General features: G+C 32.3%; 1 protein-coding gene across 1 annotated transcript in view; it reads right to left on the bottom strand.

The window, feature by feature from the left end:
• LOC111062278 (casein kinase I-like) overlaps positions 1-15,580 on the bottom strand; it is a 31,581-nt gene extending 16,001 nt beyond the window's left edge. The window contains exons 1-2 of the mRNA XM_039432104.1: positions 15,223-15,580; positions 11,591-11,697 (exon numbers count right to left, since the gene is read on the bottom strand). Of these exons, the coding sequence (XP_039288038.1) occupies positions 11,591-11,697; positions 15,223-15,360 (245 nt within the window). The 5' untranslated portion in view covers positions 15,361-15,580. The remainder of the gene's footprint in view (positions 1-11,590; positions 11,698-15,222) is intronic.
• Positions 15,581-15,990: the final 410 nt, after the last annotated feature.

Genomic DNA, 15,990 nt, shown 5'->3' with positions numbered 1-15,990 from the left:
TTGTTTGGTACTTTTACATATGTAGTGAGATTGTTAATACAATAATATAATAGTGTTATGATAGATGTCTTGATTATAGGCATGGTAGTATGGAAATTATAGTCTGTATCTAAGTTCTGTTCAATAATATTTGACAAGTTTTTCAAAACAACTAATATTAAGATCCCAAAAGCTAGACAACACTATGACATTCTATGCTTGTCTAGTGTGTGCACCTACCACAAGATGACCATTTATTTATTGGCCAACAGGTAATAAATAGGCCTCTAAAGATTTTTCCTTTAAAGTGTAGGAGTAGAGAAAATCTTTTCCCTTAATGGATATTTAAATTCCCCGCCTCATTCAAAATTAAGATTCAACGTTTTCCTGGTTCTCTGACTCAGAGCAAAAACTCCGCACAAGTCCGGACATTTCCAATCAGATAACCCTACTCATGGTAGACTCAATGTTATTCTCTTATCTACTGATGAATCATAGCTCCGCTTCAACCAATGAAAATAGAAATTTCATATCAAGTAATATATTAATAATGTAGCCGATCTCTTTCCAAATTGACTTTAATATTGATTTTTCCTATTAAGAGATATGAAAATTTAACATAATGTATTTATTATTATGTTATTTCATTTTATTTAAAAGATAATTTCATAAAATAGACGAGACACATGAATTCTATTGTTCATTCTATTTTATATACAATATTAATATGAAGGCTTACTAATAAGCCTCACTTTAAAATATAAAACAGATTGAATGATTATTCAACAACAAAGCTTCTACAATATGTATTTTATAAAAAAGACTTAGAAATACAAATAATTTAATTTTACACAAATGAACAATGAACACCTGAATAAGAGCTTTATTCTTTGCTGATTTAGATTTATATTCATTATCATTTTGTGAAATGTGATGTATTATAGAATATAGATACATAGATTTATTTTAATTCATTAATCCAGATACAAAACGTATATAGTAAGCAATTGGTAAACTATATAAATCAAATTATATAAATACAGTAATCGTCCTACAAAAGACAAGTTTAAATTTATTATAATGCCATGAAAAGTAAGAATCCTAAAAATATTTATAAAATTTCCCTCTCATGATAGAAGAATTGCCAAATGCATACGCATTGCATTGCAATTCAGCATGAAATATGATACTGAAAATGATTCGCTGAATTCAAGATTAAGAGGATAGGCACGCACGCGTGTATATACAAGGCGAGAAAGTAAACTCAACAAAAACACACTTGTTTACTCAAGTAAATGGACAAATGTGATAACAAATCATAATAAACACTGTGTTGACAAAAAACGTTCCCATAAACTGAAGCATAGTGCAGCAGCATAGCTCAGATTTTTCAATGATAACTATATTATTGGCATTGAATTTCAGAGCTTCATTGTCTCAGTTTGATAAAATTATTAATAAATTCAATTCATTATCAACCGATGGCACTAGGAAACGTATCGTCATTTGCGTCAGCATTTCAGCTCTTTACAATGAGCTATTTTAATTCGAGCTCATTGTATTACGGATATAATAAAACCAGTAAGAAAATAAAAATTTGACTGGGGAGATGCCCACATAAGCTCCAGGCATGGAGGATGGAGCAAATAGTCAAGTTGAAGAGGCTAGTCAAAAGTCACAATAGATAATAATTATTGTTATATTCTTTTCACATAACACATTTGAAAAATCAGTAGTCTATGTTTTGATCGATAAAATACTATAATTCTGTAGTTTAGGAACATATTTGACTATTGGGAGACGGCCGAGCATTATATATTTAGAAGTCCTACACGCTCAATGAAGAATAAGGATTTACGTACTCTCGGTAAACAGGTTGAGAGGGTGATAGCTTGAGGCTAGCTCCAGTGTCAGCGTGATGTTGCACTAGCGTGTCCAAAATGTGAGTGTGCTCCAGAGAGAACTTCTCAGTGATTACTCACTAAAAACTGCATTTGGTCTCCTTATTTCTCAACATAAACCCTCTCATCACCTACTTATCTCAAGGTTTATATGGGCAGGATCCCATCGAAAAAAAAACAAGTATATAACACAAGAGAAAAGATATACCAATTACATAAAACTGCAAGTTGATATCGTAAGTCGATTAAATTCAGTTAAATGACAGGTGAAATTCAAAGGAAAGATGAGAGAGAGAGAAAGAAAATGATATTAGAGAGAAAAGTGCGCATCTCTCAAGTTGAGCAGTATAGCAGTAGTTACGCAAAAAGAAAACAGCTGGGACAACGATTGGACGGGTGGAGGGGGCTGATAAACGGTAGGCGGTGGCGGGGAAGGGTTGTTGAATTGATGTATTTAAACGGAGGAAAGAAGAGAAATGGAAAGAGGAAGTTGTGTTGTGTTGCATTCCCACAGCGGCGCAGTTCAGTTGAACAGTTTTGAATAGAACAAGGTAACGGTACACACTCACTGCTCACAGCTCACAGCTGAACGATGGCCGAGTGTTTCCAACCGGCAAACTGGTTGCTTGTGTCTTTTATTTAACCCTTAATCAGTTGCGCCGCCTTAAAAAACTAAATACTCGCGAAGGGTATTTAAATTGTTCCTGTGAGCCAACCTATCGATAATGACCACATAAACTTCTCACTAAGTTTTGATAATGAGATAATAATACAACAGCATGAGCAAACAACCATGTACTTTGTAGGATACGAAACATAGACATAACCCAAGATTCAGGATTATAAGAATTGATGATTCTCATTTCGTTATGTCATTTTCCAAATGCCCCGTGTAAAACTGAGTGATTACTGTTCTACTATAATAATTTATGAATTACTATTCCTAAGAAAATAACTCAACTGACTTAATAAAAAGTAAAAGTAACAATCCCTTCAATTTCCATGGATCATGAAATAGCTAAAACCAATAAAAACAATATTTTCAAAACTCCAACATGAAATTCAGGAGTCTGATACTCATTATCCTAAAACGGATATTCCAAAACAATACCTATTCCAAGGCCATCAAAACAGATCACGAAGTTTATCGTTAATTAGGAGATCAGACTTGACAGAGAAAAAAGAAACGCAAGTCTTTGTCACCTTGTACAGTGCAGAAGATTGACGAATCCGGTGGCATTCACGCTTTTTGCTCATCTTGCAAGTAAATCCAATGTAAAATGTGTCTGTTTCAAGAGACTCACAGGCACGCACATCTGATTTATTCAATTATCTGTTTTACAATAGGCCTAATCATTCATAAAAGCTGCAGAACAACGTTAAATCCCAATGACCTGTACCAGAACTCATTTATACAGTAAGTTCAAAGTAATAAAAATCAAAAGTAAAAAAATATTGTTTTGGATTAAAATGTTTCATGATACCTAACAAAATGTCAGCCGTTTGAAATTGAAATTCAATGATGGTGTTCAAATATCGAAAACCCGTTCTTCTTGGTTTACATGGTCTAGAAAAATTAGCTACTATGGTACTAGAAATTATAAATAATAACATTATAATAATAAAAAAATTAAGGAAATCGAATGATTTGTAAGGATTATTCCACAGTTGGCTATATTTAAGAGCGTTGACTATACAGTACTGTAATCAATGAAACTTTTCATGAAGTTTGATTATATCTACTAAGAGTTGTTGGGCAATCAAGCATACGACGATACGACTACAAAACATTGGCGAATACTGCCTAAATGAATTTGAATGACATACTTCTTTCCTAGGTAGGCCTATGTCATGTTTTCTAGTTAACTCGCTCATGTGCTAATGTCGCAGACTGTGGAGTAGCTTAGCAGCGTCTGTGAGGAGTGTGGTGTGGAGAGGCGGACATTTTGTTCGGCGCAGAGGTCTCGGCATGGCTGAAGGGGGGCGGATCGGGGCATAAGATGAGGAAGTGTGTGTGTCTGGTGTGTTGAAATGAGATTTCCTAGTTTCTTGCTTCAAAAAATTATATTTCCTTCATCATTTTTTCTCAATTAATTTTTTCAATAGATTAAAATTTATTTCCAACTTTTCAGTACATATTTTTCTAGATTAATTAGATTTTTTTGTTTAGGCCTATTACTATTGATTTTTTTTTAATTCTATTTAGAAGATTACTTATGTTGTTGTAGTAATGTGAATTAGCATTAGAGTTATAGGCCTAATAGGGTTGAGTGGGAGAGAGAGCCGGCTGCGACCTAACTTTGTCCTCCAGGTTAAATAAAGGCAGTCTATCTATGTACAGTATCTATCAATCCTTACTCTGAATCTAAGCTAGATGCATAACGTGAATAAAATTTTCCATTGTACAAAAGTTTATTCAACAAAAGTAATCAACCAAAATTGAACTAAATTAATTACTGTTGAAATTATAAATCAAGTTAAAACATTAAAAATAATTGGTTACAACAAAAATAACAAAATTATGAGGAGTAAGGAGAACATATAAAAACGTATTTCGTGGTGGAAAATGCATCACTTCTGTATATTTTTTATAAACGGTTCAACAGACGCCAAATCCAATACTACATAGTATTGTCTTTGGTCTACACTATACCAAGAGTATGACCAGTTGGAGTGAGAGGGGGTGGGGTGAAGCTACTGTCTTGCCACAACAGGAAGCTGGGCCGATTCCCATCGACTTCCGGACAACACAGAGTAGAGAGAAAGAGAATGAGAGAGAGAGAGATACCAAGCTTGTTTTAGTTTTTTCGGCAACGCACAAACAGGTGTGACAACCATGTTGTTGCCTCGTCCCTTGATTAAGCACAGAATGGATTTAAAACAAAAACAAAAAAGAAGGAAAAGGAAACGGTAGAAAAAGTAAAAAGTGGTCGACTAATAAAAAAGCGAAACAAGTTGGAGAAGCATGAGAAAGAAAAGAGAAATGGTTGGAAAATAAAAATAAATAATCAATAATTGAATGGTAGAGTTCATAAGTGGACGAATAGGTGTGAGTGAGGGAGGTCAGAAGAAGACGGGTACAGTGGAAAAACACCATAAACAAAAAGAAAACAAAGAAGAACAGAATTTGGATGTTGAAATGAAGATTAAAATAAAGGAGGGTGATGAACTGCATGGAAATAAGATGGAAGATATAGAACAGAAAAAGAAAGAAGCACTAGAAGAGGGAAAGAGAGAAGTGCAAAGACAAGGAAGTCAGAAGACCATATTTATTCAATTAATCGTCATCTTATTATAACCAATCTTTCAAGCATCCAGTTTGATACAGTAAAACGCAAAAGTTTGACATTGAATACTGCTGGATAAAATTGCAATTAATCCGATATGGGAGAGCTTCTAAAGCAGCAATAGTATATTATGTATATATATGTAACCATGCAACCAACCAATGATAATATGGAGAACAGTGAAAGTTGAAACATTTCGCTGGAGTCTAGCCAACCTACCAACCACATTTCGAAAAAAGACTTGCTCTAAAAATAGACAGACACACACACACACACACACATACAATAACAATATTTAAAAAACTTCATATTGATGCGCTAATATATTCAATAACGCTAATATATATTGAAAATTTCAATCAAGTTTCATTTTCGACAACGCACACTTGAAAAAAGATTGTCGAATTTGCTCCACTAAAATAAACTTAATTCAACTGCGTTTCATTTTTTAGAATATTTACAACGCACACTGGCAAAGAAGTCGCTCCTTCAGTTATAAAACTGATTGAAGGGACTCCTCTACTCACACCTGACTAATGACACCATGCATTTCTTGGTAAAAATCGCAGAGCTTATCAGCTGAGAACGGCTGATAGAGGTATACCAATAAATATAAAGAAAATAAAAATCTCAGTACCCTTTTTTTGAAATATTTTATAAAATATTTCATTTTATATTTCAAAAAAAGGGTACTGAGATTTTTATTTTCTTTATATTTATATTACAAGTAGCCCTATACAGAAAATAGATAAAAGGTATACCAATTCCTAAGACAAGTTCAACTGACGTATTCGCTTTTCCAAATAACCAACAATGTGTTCAGCAAAACGACGGAGTGATGCAAACAAGAAAATAATGTTGTCTTGGTTGTTATAATTATTAGCAGCCGAAAAACTTGAGATTAACATATATATTTCAAGTGACAGGTTCATGCTATCTACCAGCTTTTCATACGCTCTATAACCTGTTCAGCAAAACAACGGAATGATAATCTAAAAGAATAATTTTTTGGATGGATAAATTATCAGCTGAAAGCCATAAATATTAAGAGGTGTATTTACAATTATTATTGAATAGATGTGAATCAATCTATTTTGCTGCTGATAATTTCAACAACAAAGAGCAAATTTTTTTTCAAGGCTGGCCACTAATTGTTGGAAATGCATGTTTATCAAGTTCATAATGAACTAGAGGCTTCTAAAATGAAATAAACAACCAATAACAATGAATAAACAACTTAAAAATTACAAATTATAAAGGTAGAAAAATAATTCTACCTCAAATAAAGCAGCGAAGACAACTGAGTATCATGCATGTTCTACAGTTAGTGGCCAGCCTAACACATGACTCCCACGTGTATAAGACTATTACTAACTATATTTTAAAAATGTTTGTTCATGTTCTAGATTAGGAATATTATGATCACCCCAACACATATTATTATAGTGTGGTATCATAACTATAGGAATAAATTTATTACTAGCAACCTATTTAAATGTGTAGCCTATTATAATATATAAGTATTTGTAAATAAACTCCTCCGGATACAAATCATTGGCATTCAGAAAAAATATAAATTATACACACTAGACAAGCGATATTTTATTTGAAATTTCGAAGATTCTATAGTGGTCTAGTAAGATAAAACAGTCCTGTATTAGTGGAGTCAAAATGTTATGAAACAGGTGCCTAAATAAAGGAAAAGTGAAGATAATAAAAAACATAAAACAATCTACTGGAGGTGATGCCAACATTAGCGTCATACTTGTACCTGATGCAACAAATGATAATGATTGGATGATGATGATGATTCATGTGGACTAAATCCACTGGTTAGATTTCAATTCTGTCCTTTTATAAAAACAGCTAGTTGATGGAAGTGTAAAAAAATCCCGTATCTCGACAAAATTCCCGTTTATTTCCCGCAAAAACAACAATCCCGGTTTTCCCGCCCCGTGAACACCCTGGATGTTGATGATGGAAGATGAATTAGCAATAAAATTGTAATCCACGAAAAACTAGCGTATACAATGTGTCATAGCAGCAACACAATATAGGTAAATAATAATGTAACAATTATGAAAATAAGTTTGGCCATATTAATGTTATTCCTGGACCCTCACAAATCACAAAAAATACCTTCATCAATTCCCCCAGATTCTTCAAGTTCCAAAAAATAGAATAAAACCCATCGCACTCAAGAGCTGATTTGAATTTGACCGCCATCAAAGGAGAAACATCGAAATCGGACACCGCTTGATAAAGACAAGAGTCACAACAGAATCTATCACATCCAAAATATTTCACCAAATCCTTGATAAAAGACATAAGTAGACCAACACCCAAGACAGGCTCCAATGAACAAGAAATCTATATGAATTGCTAAACAATATTCAGATGAGATACGATTTTTCCACTGGGACAACCCAAAGCTGTTTCGCAATACAGTACTCGCACTAACACATGAAAAACAAGCCACGGAATGTTATGTCCGTTTTCTTACACAAGAGATGAATGCGTTCGATGTTGTTATCATTACAGCAGCAATAAAGATAGTGTATAGAATTCGTTATCTAAGTAGGCCCTAACATTTTGTTATTCAGTACCAAAGACTTTTACTAGGATAAACGAAATGCAATATTCGATATTCGGGATTGATGATTTATCACGAAGTTAAAAATCAACAATCTACAAGTAAGATTTGACTTTTAAAAAAATGAAGATTAAAGTAAAATTTAGTTATCCACCAAAGATGTTATAAAGTAAAGTAAAGTAAAATAAAGTAAGTAAGTAAGTAAAGATGTAGTTTTTTTATAAACCAATCAACTAATTTATTAAATTAACAGATTGTTTTGGTGTGGGATGATACCCAATCAAGCCACAGACTCAATCGTGGGTGATGGGAAGGGAGATGAGAGATGAGTGAACCTACACATTCAAATCGATTTATAAATTCATCAATGATATTCAGCGGAGTCGGCTCTTCATAAGGTAACCCGTCAGAAAGGGGTAACAGGCGCATGAATTGAAATAGCAACCAAACAAGAGCAATGGAAAACCTACATATCGCATTAAAATCCAGTTAAGAATGAGAGGTCGTTCGTTCCTTGAGGTGAAACAAGGACTCCGTTGAAACACGAAATAGTTTGACCTCTCATTTCTAAGACTGAATTAAATGGGTCAATCAATTGTTGCTAAAACAAATAATCCTTCATTTCACCAAGCCGATTCAAAGATTTTGTTGCACGGTAGAAGAATTGTGGGGAAGGAGGATAGGGAGGAAGATTTTGTTTTCTACAGTAGAAGAGTTGTGGGGAACGAGGAGAAGGTGGATTGGTCGGTGAGAAGATGATGATGATAATGGTGATGATAATCGCGTTTTTATAAACAAGAATTCAAACTAAATTTGAGTAAATATTTACACAGAAAGTATACACTAAGTTACGATAGATATTTCTGTTAATATATAATAAATAGAGAAGTATAATTACGTAGTATTGGAAGATGTTGAGGACGAAGAAAGACACAGTATGACGAAATACATAGTAAGTTATGATGATTCATTAAGATGAAGACTGTTGAAAATATCGATAATTCTAAAATCAGTCAGTTTGGAAACAGTCTAATCGTTGAGAAATTCACATATTGAAAGTTTTCTTTCCAATTCATTATATCTTCATGAATTTGATAAGCTCGTCATGTATTATAACGCATATGAAAGATCCTACATAATTATGATAGAACATAATGAACATCACAGTTTACAAATTCTTTAACATGGTAGTTTTAGTTATGTATTTTTTCAACGGAAATACATGAGTTTCAATAAAAAATGGTCGACATCAAAAAACGCGTCCGATTGTTTAATAGTTATGCACATGCTTTATTTTTTTCTAGTACTCCCTGCAGTAATTACAAAGTACGATTAGTCATTAAATTTCTCATAAACAGGGCATTACTCAAGTATCAATATTTATAAAATATAAACAAAGTTCACCTCAAAAACATTAATCAAGGTTTTGTGGTTGATTTTTCAAGGTTTGCGGTCACAACAGATCGAGGGCTGCAAAGGACAACACTGGGGAACCGGCTTCCTATTAAACCAACTAAGTTACTACATTCATTACTTTTCTTGTAACCTATAGAATGGAATGGAATAGAATAGAATAATGATTTATTGACATAAACAAAACAATACACACTTTTCAAATATAAATTAAATCATAAACTTGGCTTCTAAGCCGTCAGCTGAAGATGGAGTTTCATAATTATTTAGTTATGCATATATTTCAATCATACATTAGTGACTTTAGTAGTATTCAAAGTTATACAGTTTAAACAAAATTTCATCAGAATTTAATAAAAGAAACATATTATGAGACTAAAACTATGATTAATATTAAATTTAGAGAAAAGCTCAAAACAAAGCACAATGCGAATGATCAATATTATTGAAATTATCTACTAAAAACCATCGGTATTTCCATGCGTCCCTACAATATAATGCTAAGTTCTTCCAATTTTTGCCATTCATAAAGTCCTTGAATTCATCCATTTGCAAAAGTGCCTCTCCCAACCACTTCCTTCTCCATTCTCCTAACACTGGACATCTTGCTATAAAATGATAGATATTCTCCTGCTCTTTTTTATTGCATAGCGAACAGCACCAATTTCTTTCCGGCATCCAAGGTCTGTAGTTCAAGTCAATTAATTCTCCTCTCGCCTTCATAATCCATCTTGTAACCTATATAATAAGTTATCTACTTCTCATGTAACCCATTTGAGCTACATTATGAGAAACAGAGAATTAATGTAATATAATAAATTTTCATAGATAATACTATATCGTGCATTCTATTTCCTACCAAGAATTACTATTCAATTTATTGAATTAATTGAACTAATGCTGAAGTTTGTCCTATGATTACTTATGTTATGACTATTAGTTATCATTCAAATAGATTTCTGCTTGCAAACGAACTCGACCAGCAATTTAGCAAGCAGTATGTTACTTCCATTCAAACTTTTCATCAAATGAATAAACGTTAGAAATTTATTTCTATTATTTAATATTTACATTACATCCATGATATAGTGGAACCTCTAGAATTTGTAGTTGACGGAACCAAGCGTTTACTACGAATTATGGAGGGTGCGAATTATAGAGGTTATGGAGAAGGAGGTAAGAGGTGGAGGAGGAGGAGGAGGAGGCGGCTAATCATGGAGGTTGAAGAAGAAAACATATGAACTATAGAATGTTAAATAATTTACTGAGCAAAGAGCATGATGAATATTTACTGAGCATGGATGATATATTTTAAATAGAAATGATCATGAAAGCATCAAAACATAAAAATAGAACGTTGATAAAACATGAACTATTCAAAACATGAATAGATTGGAATGGATAACACGAATAGATGAATGTACTGCAGATAAATTCAAACTTAGAAAGATGGAAATTAAACACAAAAATAAGTTTTAAAATAAAAATTTTCCAAAAATATTGACAAAATTGTTTAGGCTATAAAATTTTTTGAATTCAATTAAATTATTTTTAAAGATTCTCATTTATTTTCAAAATAAGTTCTAACTTTAATAATTTCTAATAATCCTGAACTGACAACTTTGTCAATAGACAATGATTTCGTCAGGCGTCTATGTGATTTCCGGTTGATGACTCATGTCTGGAGAATGAGTTAGTATAGGAGATCGCATAGTACACTGTTATTATTTTCCTTTCCATGATGTATAAAAAACAGAATCTACGAATCATAGAGAGTAATCGCAGTCAAAACTATGAATTATAGAGGTCAAAGATAAACAAGCACTTGATAAGCACTAAGAAGTATCGAGGTTTTTCAAGGTACTGAGCTTCCAGAACAGCTTCATTCATCCCTAGCGTGTTCTTTCCATCAATGAATAGCAAATAATATATTAATGATTGTAAGTAGGCCATGGTGACTTGAAATCAATTCCCAAATTTCACAACAAACTCGCTCTTCAATAAAACCCATTCATCTGAAATTACTCACACCATGTGCACAAATTTATAGTAGACTTGCATGTCAGAAATTTTATGAATGCAACTTAAATATATTTATGTTAGTCGCACTCATTCATGGAAACCAAGAACGTTCCACTACAAAAACGTGAATAACTCAATATACAAGGCTGACCATTGTTCAAGGCGATTGAGACCCTTAGATTGAGGTCTAGTCCACCAGTTTGTGTTTTAATGCAAAGAGATTGATTAAATTGTAATAAAATTACAATATTATATTAAAATGTTGTTTTGCAATCAAATGATTTGACATTCAACCTATTTTACCCAGTAATAATGAAATTACGGTACAATATTTTTCATCCTGCAATATTTTGATGAAGTTGGCACTTGAGTATTATGAAATAATTTTAAATTACCTGACGTGTGGAATTCCGACTCCGCCGTGTAAAATTCTATATAATTTACTTTCATATAATAGCTGTGGATGTCGCGCATGCGCATGTTCCATTTTAACTGCAACTTCCTGCAATCACAAAAAAACTGTTGAGCAACTGCAAACTTCTTACTCACATCAAACTCTTTGGTCTAATGGTTTTAATTTGTCTTTATTTTGTAAAGGACAGTGATTCAAAAGTTGAATTTATACATTAATCAATAAACAAATGCATTTACTTACTAGGCTACTTGTATGCTTACAGTATTGAATTAATCTTGATACAATAATGCATTGGTTCGTCAAATTGATTGGATTGCATACTAAGGTGATTTTTATACTGTGATCAAAAACTGAAATACTAAAAATTGTTACTCTTGAGGGTATTTATTGATTACAACGTGTACTTATATCATGGAGTTCAATAACTCTCTGCAAATTCAGGGATATCTTCTACATTATTTGTCAAGTTATAGAAAGAGAATAGGGTTAAATATTTGAAAACAGTAAATGAAGGAGTGAAGGATTGCAATATTATATAAAACAATATGCTCAACTCACACTACCTCGACTCAAATCGTACGACTCCAGTCTCTCGACCTTACGACTTTCTTGCTCATTGTCACTACTTCAGATCCATCCTACTCCATTTCTAGCCTCACATTATTAAAATCATGAGATGCATTTCGTCACTACTGCGCATGTAACAAATGTTATAATTATTATGAATATATTGTCTTGACTAATTCTTATTATTGTCTCATCTAAAATGATAAAACACTTCTTTCATAAAACATAACCTCACTTCATGGAAAATGAAAAGGTTAAATGCAACTTAAGTCGAGGTTCAACCAACATGTCGAGTCGACGCTCGAATCAGTCTCAAAGTCGTGAGGTCGCGGAGACTAGAGTCGCAGTGTCTTCTCGACTTGAGTCGCGTAAGTGTGAGTTGAGCCTTAGAATGCAGAGACATTCTTCAATTTGTTGAGGTCTAGAGGGGAAATAGAAGTTGAACTTTTTGAAAATGAAGAATTATCACATTACTATTTCTAGAAATATTCTTATCTATATAATCTAAAATATAACAAAGGAAAGGATTAGTTTAGCCTATACACGTAAATTACGGGATAAGAAATTCACGAATGATTGCATCTATAATATGCATCATCATGTCTGACTGAATAACTTGAAATTTTGGAAAGATGAACTACGAGTAAAATAGCTTGGTCAGACCAGGAGTCGATCCCGAAAATACAAAGTCAACATAGCAACTGATCCATTCGGCTACGGTAACTCTTGCGGTCTTCATTAAACAAATGGAACCTTATAATAAAAGGTTTTGATTCCAGTTGCAGTAAAATTGCTATTCTATTATTTATTAAATCTTAGTTTAAGAAATGTGTAAACACTAGAATAAAAATAGAGTATAAAGGTATAAATTACTACCTACTTGAATGTGCATGGAGTATTTCAAGTTTAATGTGAGTCAACTTGGGGATAATTTATAAAAGTATATTTATTGTTTTCTTTGGTACTGTAGCCTAGATATATTCCCCCAGAAAAATATATTCACAAAAACACGTAGAAAAAGACTGAATAATATGTGTAATAATACAGGATAACCACGAGAAACATTTACATTTTGGAAATGAAAAAACAATATCAATTTTCAAGATACTATTTATTCAATTTGAGTATAATACTTGCGAGTACATGCCATTTATTTATTTTAAGTAGAGAAAATTATGTCAGGAAGGTGACGTCCTTCTTCCCTGAGGCAATTTTGTATTCTGTTCATGAAGCTCTTCCACACTAGTTCCAGTGAATCAACACCAACTCAGTACGTATCGCCGCTTTCAAGTCATCTTAAGTATGGGGTTCATGTTGGTAAACTTGCTCTTTCAAATGTTTCCAGCACAAATAAAAATAACTTTAGATGACTTGAAAGCGGCGATACTTACTGAGGTGGCGTCGATCACTGATATGGTACACTAGAACGAGTGTGGAAGAGCTTTCTGAACAGAATAGAAAATTGCCTCAGGGAAAAAGGACCTCACCTTCTTGACAAAATTTTCTCTATAAAAAGTAAATAGCATACTCACAACTAATTCAATTTGAATAAACAGTATCTTGAAATATTAATATTGCTATTTATTTTTAAAATGTTAATGTTCCTTGTGGTCACCCTGTAATTATGATAAAATATTAGCAAAGAAAACTTTTATTTGTAAATATCAAATACTGACAATAATAAAACAAAACAGAACTGTTACTATTGTATTAATCTTAATATAAATATTTACAATGTTTTTTGCTCAACATTTCTGTCAAAAGCTGTGTATAACTAGTTAAAAAAATAAAAGAGCTTGTATATTGCATTATCTTATTAAAGCTTTTGCTTATAGCAAATAACAAAGTCTTGAATGTGATCTCAAAATAAATAAGCCACAATTTAATTTTATTTAATCAGCAAAAAGACAATTATAACTAAGTTGGTTAGACTTCAAACTGCAATAAGTATAGTATTTCAATGCAAATTTGTCTATTTAAATTTTTATTAAATGTATAACTAATGTATAACTTTAATGCAAGGAAGAATGCATAAACAAATCATACTAATAGGCTGACTGATAAGCATTTGTGTCATTCTGACACCAAACCCTTAATGAATAAGAGTAATATTTATTAATTTAAAAAGTTATGTTTCTAAAAACGGAGGTGTTTTTAGCAAAATACAGCTTGAGGGATTAGCTTTTAATTAACTTATTATTCTTACTATGGAAAAGAAAAAGAACCTCCTTTTTCTTTTTTTAGTAAAGCTAAACTCAAATCATTCAGAGTACAATGATAGCAAGTTTTTAGTAAACTTAAGCTTAATATAGGTTATTACCGTTGAGATCTCAAGTAAAACTTGGATGATTTTAGGCAGGCCTAAATATTAAATATTCTGCACATTGCAGATTTGCAAAACAAAGGACATAGTTTGGAATAATGAAGAGATGAAAAAAAATTTTGTCGTTTGATTAATGAATTACAAGGACAGTGAATCTCAAGAGAAGTCGAATTGACGTTTTACTGTAGCCTAATAGTGATTGGTTACTAAACTTGAGATAGTAAAGTAAACAGATACTGCAATAATAAGTAATCGTTTAATATATTTTTTAAAAAAATTCAAGAAGAATTTTGGGCAAATACAAATTACATGACTATTTTTAGAAATAAAAAGAGCAGTTATCAATATTTATTGAACATTGCTCATTCAAGGCATTTAATCATATATTTGGGGAAGCTAAAGTAAAAAAAGGATAATAAGAGCCTGAATGAATTATTATTTCAGGTTAACAATACGAGATAACGACGCCATTTTGAAATCGCTTACAATAAGGTTTTATTATTAGCAGCCTGGAACTACTATAGTGATCTCTATATTTTATCAAATAAATTGTACAATTTTGTAAAATTTCACTAAAATGATTAAGTTTTAGATTGTCTGATAAGCGTTGACATATATTATAAAATTACAAAAGATGATAAACTGGGCTCTGTCATGAAACAGCACCTAGTGGAGATCTTTCAATTTAAAACAGTTAAAATTTTTCCAATAAATTTTCTTACCTCTCCATGACCAAGATTGATTCCTAGATAAATGTCACCAAAAGAACCACTACCGATTTTACGAACTAAACGGTATTTACCACCAACTACATACTCGCTACTTTGTACACACTTTTGTAACGACATGTTGTGTAACATATGAACAATATAAGTCTTTATAATTTAGAATTTAGAAATGTTGCTAAGGACTAATAACAGCGATGATTAATCCACTTCACAAATTACGGGACACGAACATGGCCAAGTGGGTTCAATCCTCACTAGACCTCATCAGCTCATCTATACAAAGCAGAAACCAGCCAGGGCAGAGGCCATATTGTGACGTTGCTTGTTTGCTGCATACGGAAACCAATCGCAGAGCGCAGTTTCACAGCACAATCGATACAAAATGTCAGATGACTCCATTGCAAGAAAGAAAAATATTGCATATATGTAAATATGAATTACAAGCAAAAGTTTCATTGTGGAAAATGACAGGTTTCATGCATTAGTGTAAGAAGAAATATGCAATAGAACAATGTTATCAGTCTGGTTATAAATTAATGTCAAAATATCAAGAAATACAAGTAGAAAATAATGAATACAGCAAGAAAGAAAAACAATCATTGTTCAAATCTACTCGTAATAATAATTATAGTTCCATTGACAGAGATTCAATAATAAAATTGTGTCCTGGTAGTGAGTGAGCTTATTGAAAAATTAGGAATATTGTTTGTTTACAAATCATTAAAATTTATACATCCGGTACGTGAGACATCCCAGAAAGCA

The sequence above is a fragment of the Nilaparvata lugens genome, chromosome 1 (assembly GCF_014356525.2).
Source record: "Nilaparvata lugens isolate BPH chromosome 1, ASM1435652v1, whole genome shotgun sequence".
Taxonomy (NCBI): domain Eukaryota; kingdom Metazoa; phylum Arthropoda; class Insecta; order Hemiptera; family Delphacidae; genus Nilaparvata; species Nilaparvata lugens.
This window is presented reverse-complemented; position numbering and strand designations above follow the sequence as displayed.